We start from the raw sequence: 16,292 nt of genomic DNA on the forward strand, positions 1-16,292 counted from the left end.
ATACCAAGTTCTAGTCATTATGAGGACTATTGTATGTTTTGCAGCTTCAGCGTTTCGCACATCTGCCGATAAAGCAGAAGTTGTGCTTTGAGTCACGATCATGGGTGCTGCTATAACTGGCTGCTAAGGGGCTATAAGAGGGCAGTATGAAGCCTCTGTAGTAAAGCAAGTTTATTGGATTGCGACTATCAGAATTTTTCAACAGTTGTCTACCATCAGGTAATAAAATTATGACAAATGAATATTTTGTTTATACATTGTAGATTTATTTCTTGACATTTACAACAGTGTCCTACGCATTTGATGTCGTGTGGTCCACCATCAAAAGTGTTTATTGTCGTTGGATCGACAGAGTTTCTATTCCTCTGAAGTGCCTCAGCTGTCGCTACGAGCAGCTGCAGCTACCGTTCCGAACTGCAGATGGCGCAACTGGCATCGTTTGAATCATGGATAATAAAGCCGCCGCTGGGTAAATGCCATCAAATGATATCGACGATTCAACATGCGGAACGGGTTTTGGATTTGACGTATTGCAGAACTGGTCGACCGAATTGGATGTTGACAGAAAAGTGTGCCACGAATGATATATTAGGTAATGTATCAACAATTTAATGTAGCCACCATGTACCAAATGATCGCTCCGAGACGACGGTCCTAATCGAAGTCAAAAACTGTCAGAGCAAAAGAGAGAGGAACAGGGTTATGAATTTAAGTTGTATTGATTTGTCAATCGAGTAGTGGACATTTAAAAAAAATGATGCAGGCAATTTCATTCGGTTAGACACGAATCGTGCGAAAACGACACGATAGAATCAACTTTGGGAGCTTATAGCCGGTTAGTTGATAACAGACAATTGGGCGGGTGCCGTACGGCTATGTGGCTTGTCAAAGGCAGCTAGAAGAGGCAAAATACAAACGCTTGACGTGAGATTAGAGACAACAATCGAGCGTGAGGCTGGGGTAGAAAACGCGCTTACGACTAGAGGACCAGCGAGCTCTATTATCGATAAAAATACGTACATTTATTTACACGGGCGAGCTCTGGATCTCATAAGGCTTCCCGTTAAGAGTAACGACGTGTACGTTGTTCGCGGAATCTAGATAGTGAGCCACCCCCATACGACCTGTCAAACAAATTTAATTGAAAAAGTTCATTATTGCTGCTATTACGATTTCATAACGGATTCCGTTCCAAGCCAACATGTCGGCTAAACGATTTATCGTTATAAAATAGAAAATTCACATGTTCCGTTTTGCGTGCTTACGGTGAAACTGTCGACGAAAATTGTTCCTAAGATATCATTTTCTTTACGCAGCTTAAATGTAGTACGGTGCTGTGTATAGTGGATTAGACGACAGCGCCAGCCCGACGCACATAAAACTACGTGACCCGAATTGGAACATATTTCGGTGGGCTGTTTGTCGTAACAGGCACACATTTATAGGTTATTCTCAATACCACACGAAAGCCAGTTCTCTCTATAACGAAACAATAAGCTCGTTATAGCAAAACAATCTGTGTAGTTTTCGGAATTTTCGTGCAGATCGCCTACTATCAAGTTCGAACATGATGGACGAGCTCCCACCGAGACTTCTTAGGTTGGCCAATAGATCCGGGCAGACAGGTTGACCGGTTCTGTTTTTTTTCACCCAATTTTCACAAGAATATCAATGCAGATTTTCGACTTTCCTTTTAGGGGCAATTTTCATCCTCGATGCCAAAATGAACTGCCGAAGTAATCGCTGGTGTGCTGACGTTTCAGAGGGGATGAGCTTATTGGAACGAAGCGAACTCTGGTTCAATGTTCCACATGCCATTTCAAACAAAGCGAACGCATAATTAAAAAAGCTTCTTGGGTGTTCTACAAATTGGTCGTAGTACCGTACATAGCTGAAGTGTCTGAAACGAAATGGTGTCTTATTGATGATATTGGCGTCCAACAAGATGGCACACGGGCTTTTACAAAGCAATTTGCACAGGGTTGACTGCCTGATAATACAGACATGCTCTGGAATGATCTACCAAGCAGCCCAGAATTAAGTCCGTTGGATTACTATGTATAGATCGAAATTCGAACAAGTTCTAACATGACAACGTCTGTTCGTGCACCTAAGATAATCAAGAAGATGTTTGCGAAATTATAAAAGGAATATTAAAATGAATCAAAACTGTAATTGCGGTAAATGAGGGTTCATGGCCGTGGAAAACCACACTTTATAGCACAAGCAGAAAAATTTCATTGAATAATTTGTATCTATCAATCTAAAGCAAAAACATGACAAATAGACACCCCGCCCTGTTGAAAAAGTGTTGGCCATCTTTAAGTTAAAACTAAAATAGATACTGTTCATACACTAAAAGACAACAATAGTACATAACTAAATATGTGCCGTCTTAATCGATGACCTTCTGTTATTTTTCTAGTGACACCGTAATATCATCACTGAAAAAATTCCAAAGTAGACAGTAATCTGATGGTACAAGATCCGGGCTAGTGGGTAATTTCCCATTAATAGTCTCTCGATGTGGTTAAATATTTATATAGTAACTAGTTATTTCAACAGTTTAGAATTGCTCGGTGGTAGATGCCTAGCTCGTTAGAGATATCATGGCTACGTACGTGCCGGTCTTGCTCGACTTTTAGAGCAATTTCAACATCTCTGATCATAGTTAGTCCACTATTATACGGCGGAGCTTTTCTCACATCAAAATTTACAGGAGGGCAGCGATATAATCACCTTTTCGCCGTTTCTCTTTACTGTCCATAAAGGGCAGGATTTTTCTTATGGGTCTGAAAAACACTATCATAAAAAGAAATCTCATCTATCTTCAAGTCACTCTATTTTAAGGCTGAATAAGGTCATTTCAACAATTTACTATATATATATATATATATATATATATATATATATATATATATACTGCTCCCAGATCTCAGTTTTCAAACCATACCAACGCCGACTTAACACGATTGATATAACCTGACCTAACTTGAAAAACGACCAATACTTTTTTCGATAATTCTATATATATATATATATATATATATAACCGTTTAAAATTGTGGCATTTATCCATCTAATTTTGGCTTCACAAAGTAGACCTTATTTACGAGTGATTTAGAAATTATCCACAGTTAAAAAAAGCTCATCAACAAATCGTAAGATTTTCACAGCTTCCGATTTGACGAATGACAGCCCTTGTTGATATTCGACAAGCATTAAATTTAGTGAGTCCGCCAGAACATCGGAGCGTCATTTTGTGCCCGTGGGTCGTGTCTTACAGCATTGACTTGGCCGTTGTTTGGTTAAAATGAAGGCTAACAGGTAATAGTACTAGAGACACACCTGTCTCAAAAGCTTGACGTGTTGTACACGGTAACCGTCGTGCAAATCGAGCACCGATCAAGATGGGTGGATCTGTGTATTTACGATCATTTGCTAATCAAAATAGCTATAGTTTGAGAAAATTATTCATTATGGTTGCAATATTCAGGGAAAATAGAACCGGCATCATTCAGATATTATTATTATTATCGAAAATTGCCGCTGAATTTATTATAATCGTATTATCAAAAAACGTTTTCTATTCTATTGAAAAGAACATTGACACTGAAGTGAGTAAAATTCGGTCAAGTTTCACCAGGAAGCGGATCTGTCATTTATATACGTGTAGCTTTGGCCAATGCAAAATATTTAGAACGATGATCCGCATTTTCATTATAAACAGTATTTAATAGACGTATTGTTATTCTAATAGTCATTATTATTATTATTATTATTGCTTTTTCGGTGCAGTACAAGTTTCTGTATCTGTGTGTCTCTACAAGCTGCTAGCGTATGTTTTGTAAACGTAGTGGCGGCTCGCTATATAAGGTTTCGCCCTATACGACGAACTGCTATCTAAATACCGGAAAACTCACCTAGCAGTTGCATCAGTAAGTTGCTATCCACCTTCCCAGTTCGAATGTAGCTATTTAACACATGGACGTCAATGGGCAGCTCGACTTTGTCGTCCCTTGAATCACCGATAGTCAGCGTATAGACTTTATTCCCTTCAGGACCACGCACGTTGAGCCGCAAACGGGAACCAACCTTTTGCTGATGAACGTTAAGCGGGACTGGAATTCTAGAGTCGAGCAAGTTATAGTCAGACGTTGTCGCACCATATTTTATCGTCTTCAGTTGTCTATGTCTAGAGCTATCTGAATCCCTGGGCAATCCTGCCTTATAAAAAGATATATGCTTTCAATCAGGTTCGTTGCTTTACTATTACGTAATAAAGCACTGTTGTCTCTTGTCTATGTCCACCTATTTATACAGAGCACTATTAAATTTTCAGTTTAAAGAAATAGATCTCGTTTGAAAGTATTGATCCCGTGGGATCGACTTTAGGCTGAAGATATTGCTTGCAGCTATTTGTAATTAATATCTCCTATATTCGTGTTCTATCAAAGCCAATCATTTAGTTAACCTAAATCAATTGATGCGGAGGGATTCATCGTGGATTTTGAAAAATAAATTGCAAAATAAATTCGAAACCTGTTTCGCAAAAATTAAGCTCAAATTTCTCAAAAACTCGATAGTTGTCCGTACTACTGCTCGTATACATATTGAAGAAAGCTGCGATCTGGCCGAGCCACCCTGACATAAATCAGTCAGCTGAAACGTCAAAAATATTGACCTTTCCGACCCTTAAGCGTATTAAAGTCCATTCATATGAGACTCATTATAGAAGACAAGCTGTCAGACTATTTTCAATATAAGTAACTTTATAACCTACTTAATAGTGCCTGATGAAAGATTGACCGTCATTTGTTGTTGATTGATGTCCATTTCAGAAGAAATGCCTATCGCATTAAAGGCATCTACCAAGGTACGAGGAAGGATCTTCTTTTCTGCAATAGCGCGCTCAAGGGTTCTGGTATCCGAGGGAAGGTTATACGTATCTGAATCAACGATTACTGAAAAACAAATTCGGAATATTAAACGGTATCGATTTCCGAAACGATAAAAGGAAAACGAAGCAATACATGTAAATTGTTACTGTCTGTTTTATACTTTTTGTACCAAGTCTAAATACAAATATCTAGAATGATATGATACCGCTCTAGTATTAAGTCCAGAACTCAACTAGTTGGGTGTGTTGGAACCATCGTGTAGAAGATAGATAGTATTTTTAGGTAACTGAGAGTTCCGAAAAAAGTTTCTGCCTAATTTATATGAACTCTTCGCATGCCTAAGGACTAACGTGGATTGGAAACGTTGAATATCTAATAAGTGTCAAATTAATTAAGACTCACTTTTAACCGTACCAACGCCCGGCTCAATTTTGTATTGGTATTGTTTAGTCACTGGTAATCCACTAAGATAGGCTTCTCCACCAGGCAATAATACACGTAAACCTGTGCTTCCCACGCGTCGGGTGTCAATACCAATGCGCAGGAGTGAATCGCGTATCAGTTCAATTGGGAACTCATTTTCCCGTAATGCCTTCTCTAATTCACGATCGTCTTTCGGTAATTTGAAAGTCTGCGACCCTAATTCGACTGTAACATTATCTCCGTAACGCATCACCCTCACCTAAAGTCATACAGGTGCACGATCATATTTTATAATTTGTCTAAATGGTTCAAAAAGCCACAGCGTATACCGATTCTATTTATTTAACAAACAAAGCTACTATGGCCGGCAGCTACTACTAACGCTACAACATCCAGTAGCCAAAAAAAATTTGCATAATATGCCTTGTGGGCGAACCTTTCCAACCGATGTACTGATACGCGTGCGTATGATAGATACAATATCGCCCGGTGCTGCAATGTGCTCCATGTCTAGGATGTCCATGACACTCGTAGCTGAGATGCGACCATCCTGTAGGTCTTCTCTAAGTCGATCCCAATCCTCAGGTAGGTAGTAGGATAGGGATCCTATGCGAACGACCTTAGGGGAAGATGCGGTAGGTCTGACTAGGCCGCCACTTGGGCTTGTAATACTGCCACCTCGGTTAGGACTAGAAGTTCGTGAAGTGATGTAGTCATCTTCGGAGGTAAGCGTTGTTTTAAGCGTCTTCGTTTGGGCATCATACTCGACAGGTACTCCGTGAGCACTCAGGATGCGCAAAATATGATAGGCGACTTCCGGCTCACGACCTAAGTAGCGGTTAAGGCTATACTCGTCACCAGGAAGTACGTACTTGTCATTGTTGGCCGTGATAGTGACACTGCTTGGTTTGTCATCAATCTTTTTGATTGAGACGCGCAGTCTTAGATCTTGAGGACTTGTGGGGCTTCCGACGGTTACTTTATTGCCTTCGTGGTTAATAGGGACGCCTAGCTCCCGAAGCTGGCGGACGATATCCTATAAAAGAAAAAAGAAAGTGAGCAGCAAAAGAGCACAACTCATATATTTAAGCCTTGTCTTATATAGCGTATAAGGTCCCTGAAACACTCCCATCCAGTAAAGCTCGACCGTATAAAGTCCGTCTATGTAGCAGTGTGAAGATACGTATATTTAGTTCGCATTGTCTTTCCGGGTCTGAAGGAAGGGTTTCTTTGATTGCGAATCCCCGATACGTCCAACAACACCCACCATTATATTGACGTCCTATAAAATTGCAATAATAATAATAATAATAAAAGGCAGAAGCTAGCTATGATAAGTACCTTCTGTCTTAGATTATCTTTTCTACAACTCATATACTTAAGCGTCTGTTAATACGAATTGCCCGCGCAGGTTTCAAACAATCCCAATCAGGTGATGTATACTTATGTTTAGATAAACTCGCCGATTTGAAGACACGTAGTGCCTAGGAACATTTTGTAGTTATCCATCATCGGCGCGACTAATTGCCATCCCTTGCAGCCACATAAGCATATTCAAGAATAAGGACCTTCATATGTAGAAATGAATCTTCATCCAACATTAGCGGTAAGAGTGACTATATCTAAATATATGTATTTATAGATTACTGCTATATAACTGCATATCTACGGATACGTCTGCTCAATATAAACGTGGTAAAAATAAATATGCTAGACGCATTGCATGCTAGCTTAATAATTGGCAGCCAATTGCACCGATAGGTAACAGATATTGTGGAAAATGAATGATCTAGCAACAAGCGACAAGTAAATTACGACGTACCTTTTTACCCTGCCAATGGCTCACGAAGTCTTAATATTATATAACTTGTTATTTTTGCGATAACGTAGATTGCGATCGTGCTCTTGTACAGAAACGTTTAAATGGCGTGTAATGTATCGTCTAGCCGATAGTACTACGGAAATTTTTGAATTTGGCATTGAAGAATTGACTAAAAGTTGTGCAAAAGGAGGAAGATGGCTTAGAAAGAGATTAGGTTTTCCACCGCGGAGATCGCATAAATTTCGTAGTTTGCAAAAACAACTATTAGTCAATTAGTATGCGAGGCATTTCTAGAATCAATAAGGAAGATTTCTAACAAATTAGGTTTTTAGTTGGGTGAGACGTAAGTTAACAATCCTTATCTTCTCGTACGTCTGTTAGCCCAGTTTTGCTCGTCTCCATTCTATATTTGGTTGCAATACATCTTGTGTAACGTTTTGGGCCCAATGTTCCGTCCGAAGAAAAATATATGCTACTCAGTAATGAAGATATGGGACACTACTTGAACTTTTTTCTTCGTTCTTGGACTTTTTTGTTCTGTAAATGTATATTTAAATAGAAAAACGTGTTTGAAAATAAAACCGAGGGTGAATAAATTCACAAACTTATTTTTGTGGAATGTAAAAATAAACTAAAAACCCAATGCGAAGTTATTCAACTTCGTATTACGTTTTAAGTTTATTTTGCTCTTTGTAAGTTCTAAAAAATAAGCTACTATCAAAATAGTTGAAATCATTAAATTTTGATTAATTTCAAGTTGAATAGTACTTCATAGGATACCGCAAAAATGTAACTTCTAGTAAAAGACGGCCCGAACAAATAACATGTTCGTAAAATATAGCCAAGGTTACAAGTTATGTTTTTGAAGTTATTTTTTGACCTCTATGCGGAACATGATGTCTATGATGAGACTGAAGAGACTATTTGGCAATTCTCTTAAGAGGTGGTGGACCGTGCCACAACTTACAATGAGGGTGTCCTGGTCAACAATATGTGGCAGGCGTGTGAGGTCATCGGGCACCTTCAATGTCTGCCCATTAAGTTCAATGTTGATATCTCCATTTCTTCGGGTGTAAATTCGATATTGACCTTGTGAAGTTTCTAAGCCTGGGCGTCGTTCACGAACAGGTTCAGGTCGGAATGGTCTCTCTATTGTTTGCTGAGTTGTCTGCTTAGGACATCCACAATCAAATACAACAAGCGAATCATACATAGGACAAATTAATCGAACGCGAAATTAAGATATTCTCATCTACATCTTGGTCAGGTTTTACGCGCTTGTATAGCATACTTACCTCGTGGATATAAAACTTACTTCTCTACAGTATAGTCTTTTCATACTGTACACGACCCTCAAGCGTTCTAAACTAAAGAAATGGTTAATTAACCAATGCAATAAAGAAGCAATACGCAACAGATGTATTTAGCAAGCTATCCCTTTGCGGCTACGAGTGGTCGACTGAAAATTAGTTGTCACAATCAGTTAGATGTTGCCGATTTTTGGATCGGATCCGAGAAAATATGACGCGGTTAGCCGTGTAGAATGCGTCTCCGCTCGTGTTTCTATTCGGTTTCATTTATAGAAGCGGCGATCGATATAAGAGATACAGCTTTTCTTTCTTTTTTTTTTTCTTTTAATAGACTAAGCAAATATTGTTTCTTAAAGAAGTTGGCGATCGACCTCTATCGTGGATGAATAGTTATGTGCATATATATTAGGCTGTTACAAGCAAGTTTAGCAAATCTAGCGCCCTGCCACTTTCTGGCAACTTCTGGGCAGCCATAAACCCACCATCAGTTTTCCCATATGTAATTGTCCTACCTGGGGCTTCTCGAAATAAGTGGTTAGTAAGATAACATGGACCATTGTTTTTTGGACTTTTTAGCGTACGAAAAGCCCCGTAACCACACGGATTTAGATAGGAGGAGTAAACGGGTTGAAGCTAACGTCAGGTATTCCTTTCAATCCAAGACGTATTTAAGATATGGCGATTAGGTCTAGCGTTTCATTACGTGCTACTACGTGCAAACGAATGCCGTGCCAACGGTCTATAAGAATTTTAGCAAGCCGAAATAGTGGGCTAAATTCACTGTTTCATTTTCCACGAGTATTTCATTGCAGCAGATGCTCTTGACGTTCGCTGAAACTACTACCATGGCCTTACATCCTAATCTACTAGACACTGCCACCGAACTCGACGTGTCCCGTCCCCCCCCCCCACGGCAACGCTATGCTTTTGTCTGGCTTCTCTCCTTCTGCCACTACTATCAACTAGAGCGGAACCATGTCTTGCCTATAACAACGCTCCAAGCGGGTATTTCTTGATTAATTAGAGGTCTGCCAATTGCACGTGAGACACACGGCATGCATGTCCAATTGACTTGAGGTCAATTCACGAGAAACTCATCTTTTCTCAATTTTATGACACTTTACATGTGAAGTATCAGTTTTGGCTAACAGCACTCTTAATCTCCAGGCTCTTGTGCTTTTGTAAAAAAAATCCTATATTGTGGCAATAAGTTCTTTCGCTCTTTGGGTCCCGACATCTGATCACCTCCTCGCTTGTCTGCAACGCTTCAATCTTTGTGCTTGAAACGTTTGCGCCATTCGCGTACTCTGTTTCTGCTTAACACCTCCTATTTAATGCCTTTGCCAATTTTCAATAAATTTCCGCGGCACTATAACTTTTAAGGAATAAGAGCCTGACTACTGAATGTTGATTTTCGGTACTGAAAGATAATTTATCTTTTCTCTTGCAGTAATCTCAACCAGTTTTCAACCAGAAGATTGGAATATTCACTAGTTAAGGTGCGTCCGCAGGTAACGCGTAGTTTAAAAGTTATTAAATTCAAAGTCTGCCGGACGCTCTTATGTGTTAGGCGGCGATGAGTAAGGTAGTTTGTGCGCACGTATTTATCGAGGTAATCAGATAGAGAGCCTGAGTAGGCCAAGACAAAGAGCATTACAAAAAAAAAGCTGATAGTGAAATCAATACACAAGAAAAGGACCCTAATTAGCCAGTTGACTTACCCTGGATGAGATTGGAGTTAAAGAAGACGACGGACCTACTGGAACTATGGCTGCGTCGTCCAGAATACCTTCAATGACGCTTTCCCGGACCCCCTTGCGGATAGCATTCTGGATAAGATTCTTTTTAGTTGGGGAGACCTCATAAGTTTGTCCGTTCACATCTACAGAACTCTGCGAATAGCAGAACATCAACGTTAATCTCCATTTCAAAATGGGGACGTTCTCATACATTCTATACAATTAACAAAAGTAAGACTACGAATGTATTTTAATGTAAGGAGTGACAGTTAAAGATCTACAAATACATGAAGATGCCTACAAATGGTGGTGAAAAAGAATTGCCTGAACTCTCATTAATACTCTGTGCCTTAATTAATGGCTAGCACAAAATATAGCAAGGCCTCATGTGTCTCTCATGTCATCTTTATTTCGCCAACAGGTAATGAGTGTAACGGCCTGAAAAATCGTATGTTGCTTTGGAAACCTATCTCACTGGCCGTAATGAACATTGAAAGACAGTGTCAATAAAAAGTAAACGACGTCCCTAAACTATAGACTATAGGATAGAGATATATAGCATTGAGCAAGTGATTAAGATTTTTTTTTTTTTTTTTTTGTTAACTGAAGGCAATTTTAACAAACAAGAAGACGTATTATGAATTTATCGTTGCCAACTACCCGAGTCAGCTTGATTTCTAGCTCGTCACGTGGTGATGATTCGAATATGGCCAGCGTGAAACCATAAAGGGTACAATCCAGTAATAGTAGCTATGGAAGGTACTCAGGTAAACTCTGATCTGTTTTGTATCGCGTAATTAGTATTGAAATCATATAGAAATTGCTGTTTCTAATTGAGTCTAGTAGATAACACTCCAATATCTTAGTGATACGTTCATTTGTTGTTCGAATCACCGTTTCTCCTTACCGTAGTTGAAACACTACGAGAAATAAAAAGTGTTGATGCAATTAAGCTTTGGAATAAACGACTATTGGGGGTATTTCTATTGGGGGACTATTGGGGGATGTGTATGAGCGTAAACCTTGTACCGAACAACTATGACAAGTTAGGAAAAGAAAGCTGTCTGTGTGGCCCTTTAAGCGAGCTGAATTTTCCCATTCGATTTTACTCTCGATGAGCTCTCGGGTATTATCTATACATAACGATATAGATATATTGTTATATCTAAAGACGGTGACTCCGAAGAAACATAAGCTGATATAAGTTAAGTACAATTAATAGACAGGCGTTGATTGGCCAACGAGGGCTATTGATAGCTTTGCAATTTTAACACTAGAATCTGCCATGAAGCTGCCCCAGTTTACACTACTAGAATTACATGGAAACAATGATTATGAAGTTGCATTTTGTGACGGAACGTTTGCTCTTAAAAATTCTTCTATCTTAGAAGGCATGCACATGCTAAAAGTACGGATGGCTATAGGTTGTTCGGGATAGATCGGACTGAAGTTGTATTTTTTTTTTGTGAATTTAAATAGAAGTGACATTTTTTACAGGTAGCAATAAAAACATTTCTGACGGATGTAAATATCCTAATTAACTGCCGTCCGATTTGGTTATGGTGTTAATTTGGAACAAAAACCGCTCACAAGTCATTTATAAAAAAAAAAACTACGTTTCTAAATTCGCGATAATAGTCGTGAGTGAAATGCAAAGTTAGCATGTTTAAACTCTGATGTTCCGCGTTTATACGACACACATATAATAACATGATGGACTTTGAAGCTGAAGGTTATTAAAATCGCCAACAAAGCTTAACAAGTCGAGAAAAGACTAATCGCTATAAATTATATGGACGACCCTTTAGACGACAGATGGTCTTACTTCGCCAACAGCGTATACATTCATATGAACATTTTAGAATTTAGAAAAAGTTTTTTGTATGTTCTTTTGATGTCGACTTTTTCAGTCTGAACTCTGGCGAATGTAAATCTCCTGTACCGCGACCGGAAAAGTTGGACCATACATTTCATGAACGTATGGTCTCAGCGGAGATAACACATTAGACGATAGCTAAAGTTTAGCTCGTATTCTAAAAGGGAAAATCGTGCCTGACCCTCGATAAGCTCGTAGTAATGAACTGGTTTTCATTTTGTTGTTTACAAATGCGTACCTGCTAGAACAGTCATCCAGCCAAGATATGTGCCAGTTCAAACCAAATATTTAATATAATTGCGGTGATAAAAGTGAAATAAATGAAAACGGACTTACCAACGATCCCGTATCTTGTTTGAGTAATTCTTTATACAGGCGAAGAATTTTAGGTCCAGAGGCATCACTCAAAATATATTGAATGCATTCCTCTGAGCATTGTCCTGAACTGCTGGAAAAAGCAGCACCAAGGCAAAGGCTGACCAATGGGCTTAGTATCCCTAGTGCACACAAAAAGCGCATCCTAGAAACATAACATAACGGTATAAAAGCAATTGTCACAAATTATATGCTATACTTAGACAGTTATAGCTAGTTCGCGGAGCGTAATTTTTACACGATCTTTTTGAAGGTGGAAATTATATGCACCTAGTATGGAGGCAGTTAGAACGGGAACTATTGTTACATGTACAACTTACGAGAAAGTTCAAATACTTGGTTATTAAAAACTGAGTAATTCATATATAGAGAAAGGTGGTTAATGGAGGCGACCTATCTAGTAGTATCAACGAGTACCAGGCACAATAATAGATGAATTATCTTTTGAATTCGGTTTTTAAGACCCTCGATATTTCTGCCGGTTGGCTTTAAGACCTGCGTTGAAATACACACACATTATGTGATTTTTCGTTGTTAACCCCTTTTGAAAAAAGTCTTATTACCTGTATATACAGGTATGCATCGATTGTTCTAAATATTATTTCCCTTATTATCTTAAATGTTTAGAAATATAGAAGATTAATTGTTTCTCAAGTTTTAATAAACAATTGAGGAGCTATCCAAATTGAATCCTTAATTCATTTTTTTACTTTTCTTTATCAACTTCGTGCTTTCGTAAATTCGAAATGAGTTTTCCGGCAAGTGGAGCATCATAGGACACGGAAGTACAAGGTAAATCTAATTTGTAAAAAAGCGCATCTTTGACATGTAGATACATTTGTGGAGAAGGGCACTCTTATATAAAAGTAAAAAGAAATGAAAAATAAATGCTTAGAAAAAGCGGAAAAAGATATAAATTATTTTTAACTTAACAAAACAAGTAATTAACGGTCGTATTATCGTACTCATCTTTTCGAAATGTACCTGTCTATCGTAGAATTTTTTTAGCGCTAGAGGTCAACAAAATTGTGTAGCGCAGTGTAATTCAACTAGCAGGCTCGCTCAGGCCAAGCCAGGTTAAAACAAATAAGAAGGTGGTTACTTCAACAGCATATCCATAATAACTCCTTTACTATAGGAACTCGGTTTCTGGATTTATCGAGCAGTATAATTGATCTTTAATTCTTCCGCGAAACAATATTTAGTTGGATTTCTTTAACACATCTGGAAATTACCTGCTTCAGTGACCCACGTCTGAGTTGACTTTACCATAAACAAACGCACGATACGTCGATGCGTGCTGAGTCGATTCTATGGGGGCAAGTGACCCAATCCGCGTGGCTCCTAAAATGATCAGCCGGCCGTTTGGCGACCAGAGGATTGAGAGTCGAAATACGCCGCCTTGCTGCAGCTATACAGAAGTTCGCGCCGTGGTGGTCGAACTTTTTGGAGAGAAGGGATTTTTCGGTGGAGATGGAAACCGACCGGTTCGTTCGAAGGCTACGAGCAAATCCAGAGATACAGAAACGATCACGTCATAATTTAAATGTGTACACATACGTTTTCCCAGAAATAAAACGTTTGCTTTAAATCGGAATAGCAATGTTAATGTATCTGCTGTTTCAACCATTGACGATGCAATCACAGTGGGCATTACTTTTTCAGTGCTGATGCCTATAGAAGCCACTTTGTTGGTACCATCGCCCTACTTGAGGCCAAACCCGGCCACATACACCTATTGGTCACTTTTTTTTTGAATCTTCAAAAGAAGAGAAAAGAGACCGATGACTATACGAAAAATTAAAAGAAAGAGAACAGAAGTTAGCAAAAAAGGTCTTTCTTATTTGAATCGGAATCAAGCTGTGATAACCGAATGAAATACTGTAACCAAATACAATAACTTATACTACCCTACCAGTTATTTACTCCCCTTTTCAAACTTCATCCTCGCCTTTAAAAGCCTTTCATATAAACAGAGTAGTTCCTTCTTCTCCGGCGAAAACCCGGTACCCAGACCGTCGATAGGGAAGCTGACTGCGATTTTTAGTTCTATTGCTTGTGCTTTACTTAGTTCCTTTTGCTGTAGTTTCACGTTTTTACCAGATTTGATTTAAGTGAATTAAAGTAGAAAAAATGCTGATATGTTTTTGTACTCATTTTATGTTGTCACTGTTGTTATACCCTTATGAATTTACATTGTGAGTATAGTTCGTTTTTCTATGTAAAACGAATTAAGCTTTAATTCGAAAATTCAGTGGAAGATCCGCTATGTGCTTCATTCAGTTGGTCAATTAGTCCCTTAATTTTGGCAGAAATTACGATTCTTGCCGCTTAGTTCATAAATTGGAAAATATAAATCTATCACACGAATGATCTTGAGAGATGCCTCTGTAGGGGCAGCTGTGCTGCCTGTTTTGTCTTCCAGTGGATAATTTTTTTAAGAATTTTAAAAGAGGCAATAGACCAAATATATGTACTCTACTTAAGAGTAAGCAAAACCATATACATTATAGAAGTAAATCAATATTGGCCATTGATTCGACATTTGTTTTTAGAAGTAGGTTAGGTTAGGTCACCTAGTTCGTGACGATTATTCATAGAGTTCGAACACGTCTATGTCTATAGAGATAGCGGTTTGGTACAGATACCGGCTAGGGTGCTCGATACTGAGGCAGACTAGCACCCTTTGCTACTGCTTCTATTTTTCAATTAGCGTTATTATACTCGAGGGAAGGCTGAAGTTCATAATATCACTTCACTGAATTGTTGAATAATTTCATAATTATCACAAATATATCATCCGTAAACTTGAAGAGGAGCTCGTCACAGATAACCCTATTATCCTGCTATATGCCTGTCTCTAATTGCTTCTGGAGCCCGATATACTCGTTTATATATGCTAACCTAATAGACGCAAAAGCGTCACTGCGGGATTAGATAGCATAGATTTCTCAGTAACCTCATGTTACCTCAATAATCAAATAGTTATAGTTTCACTTACATAATAAAAAGATAACCCACCTAATATATATACTTTTAAAGTACACGTTATTGCTTGTTTAGTTTATTTACATTCTGGATGATAAGACATTCACCATCTGAGGTAAGGTTCTACCCACGTTTAAGTTCTCTAAAATCTCCTTGACCACATACAACAACTAGAACTTCTATATCTCTAATTAGGCTTAGGCTGACATGCAATTTTTCCTTCAATGTTAGCATAATCACGTATGAGTTTATTGCTTCGAACATTATACCATTTGTATAGTTGTGCATCGTTGTAGGATGAGACAGAGAGGCATAGCCCGCCGTGCAGTGGCGCATTCGCGTATTACGTTATATGTACAATGGAAGTAATTTTCTTGAAAAATAACACTCACGCTCTGGGATACGTTCTTTTATGGACATTTGAACAGCCAAAGAGGAGCCATTCGAGCTCATTATTTTTTAGCAATTGTTCCGTCAATAGTAAATCGTAAAGTTAACTCTAAGGTAAAGCCTTCCTTCTACCGATTCTGATCGTTGGCCAAACGAAACGTGAGAAGCTAACGGGTACGTGAACAAAGAGTTTCGCTTACCTTAGCAGTTCTTCAGGTTCTTTAAACCTCCAAGAGTGTACGCTGGAAACCAAATCCTTTATAAGATCGTACGCCCTCACCCCGGCCTTGCCAATCAAAGCCTCTTGCAAGTCCTATCTAAGCCAAGCTGCAGCAGCATCTCTTCCATCCGTTAGGTTTTGGTAGCGTTCTCTGCTCCCGCAGTGCGCGTTACAGTTTTCATTTGTTATTTGGGAGTGGCTGCGGCCTTGAGCTTGAAAAAAGTTCCAAAGTCTTTGGCGTCCTCGCC

At 38.8% G+C, this 16,292-nt stretch overlaps 2 protein-coding genes and 1 long non-coding RNA gene across 8 annotated transcripts in view; 2 read left to right on the top strand and 1 right to left on the bottom strand.

The window, feature by feature from the left end:
- The window catches only part of FRG1 (FSHD region gene 1), a 14,246-nt gene extending 13,684 nt beyond the window's left edge, over positions 1 to 562 (top strand). The window contains exon 7 of the transcript XR_002685883.2: positions 45 to 562. The gene's annotated coding sequence lies outside the window, so the exon portion shown is untranslated. The remainder of the gene's footprint in view (positions 1 to 44) is intronic.
- Positions 245 to 16,166, bottom strand: LOC111269694 (uncharacterized). Of its 2 annotated transcripts, none has more exons than XM_022849492.2 (11): positions 16,025 to 16,166; positions 13,682 to 13,946; positions 12,408 to 12,591; positions 10,178 to 10,348; positions 8,114 to 8,314; positions 5,761 to 6,360; positions 5,304 to 5,583; positions 4,784 to 4,964; positions 3,924 to 4,129; positions 1,021 to 1,124; positions 245 to 671 (listed from the first exon to the last, which is right to left on the bottom strand). In XM_022849492.2, exons 3-10 carry the CDS (start codon positions 12,588 to 12,590, stop codon positions 1,027 to 1,029), a joined length of 1,920 nt encoding a protein of 639 aa, XP_022705227.1. In that variant the 5' UTR covers position 12,591; positions 13,682 to 13,946; positions 16,025 to 16,166; the 3' UTR covers positions 245 to 671; positions 1,021 to 1,026. The 2 variants fall into 2 exon arrangements, with proteins under 2 accessions (XP_022705227.1, XP_022705226.1); XM_022849491.2 differs by having other exon boundaries at positions 8,114 to 8,317.
- LOC111269704 (uncharacterized) lies at positions 4,867 to 12,420 on the top strand. 5 transcript variants are annotated; one of them, XR_002685885.2, is made up of 5 exons: positions 4,873 to 4,992; positions 9,269 to 9,461; positions 9,907 to 9,955; positions 10,805 to 10,962; positions 12,106 to 12,420. It is a non-coding gene; the product is annotated as an uncharacterized LOC111269704 (long non-coding RNA). The 5 variants fall into 5 exon arrangements; XR_015314672.1 differs by having other exon boundaries at positions 9,269 to 9,457; XR_002685886.2 differs by lacking the exon at positions 9,269 to 9,461 and having other exon boundaries at positions 4,867 to 4,992.
- Positions 16,167 to 16,292: the final 126 nt, after the last annotated feature.

The sequence above is a fragment of the Varroa jacobsoni genome, unplaced genomic scaffold (genome assembly GCF_002532875.2).
Source record: "Varroa jacobsoni isolate VJ856 unplaced genomic scaffold, vjacob_1.0 scaffold_1407, whole genome shotgun sequence".
NCBI classification, from domain to species: Eukaryota; Metazoa; Arthropoda; class Arachnida; order Mesostigmata; family Varroidae; genus Varroa; species Varroa jacobsoni.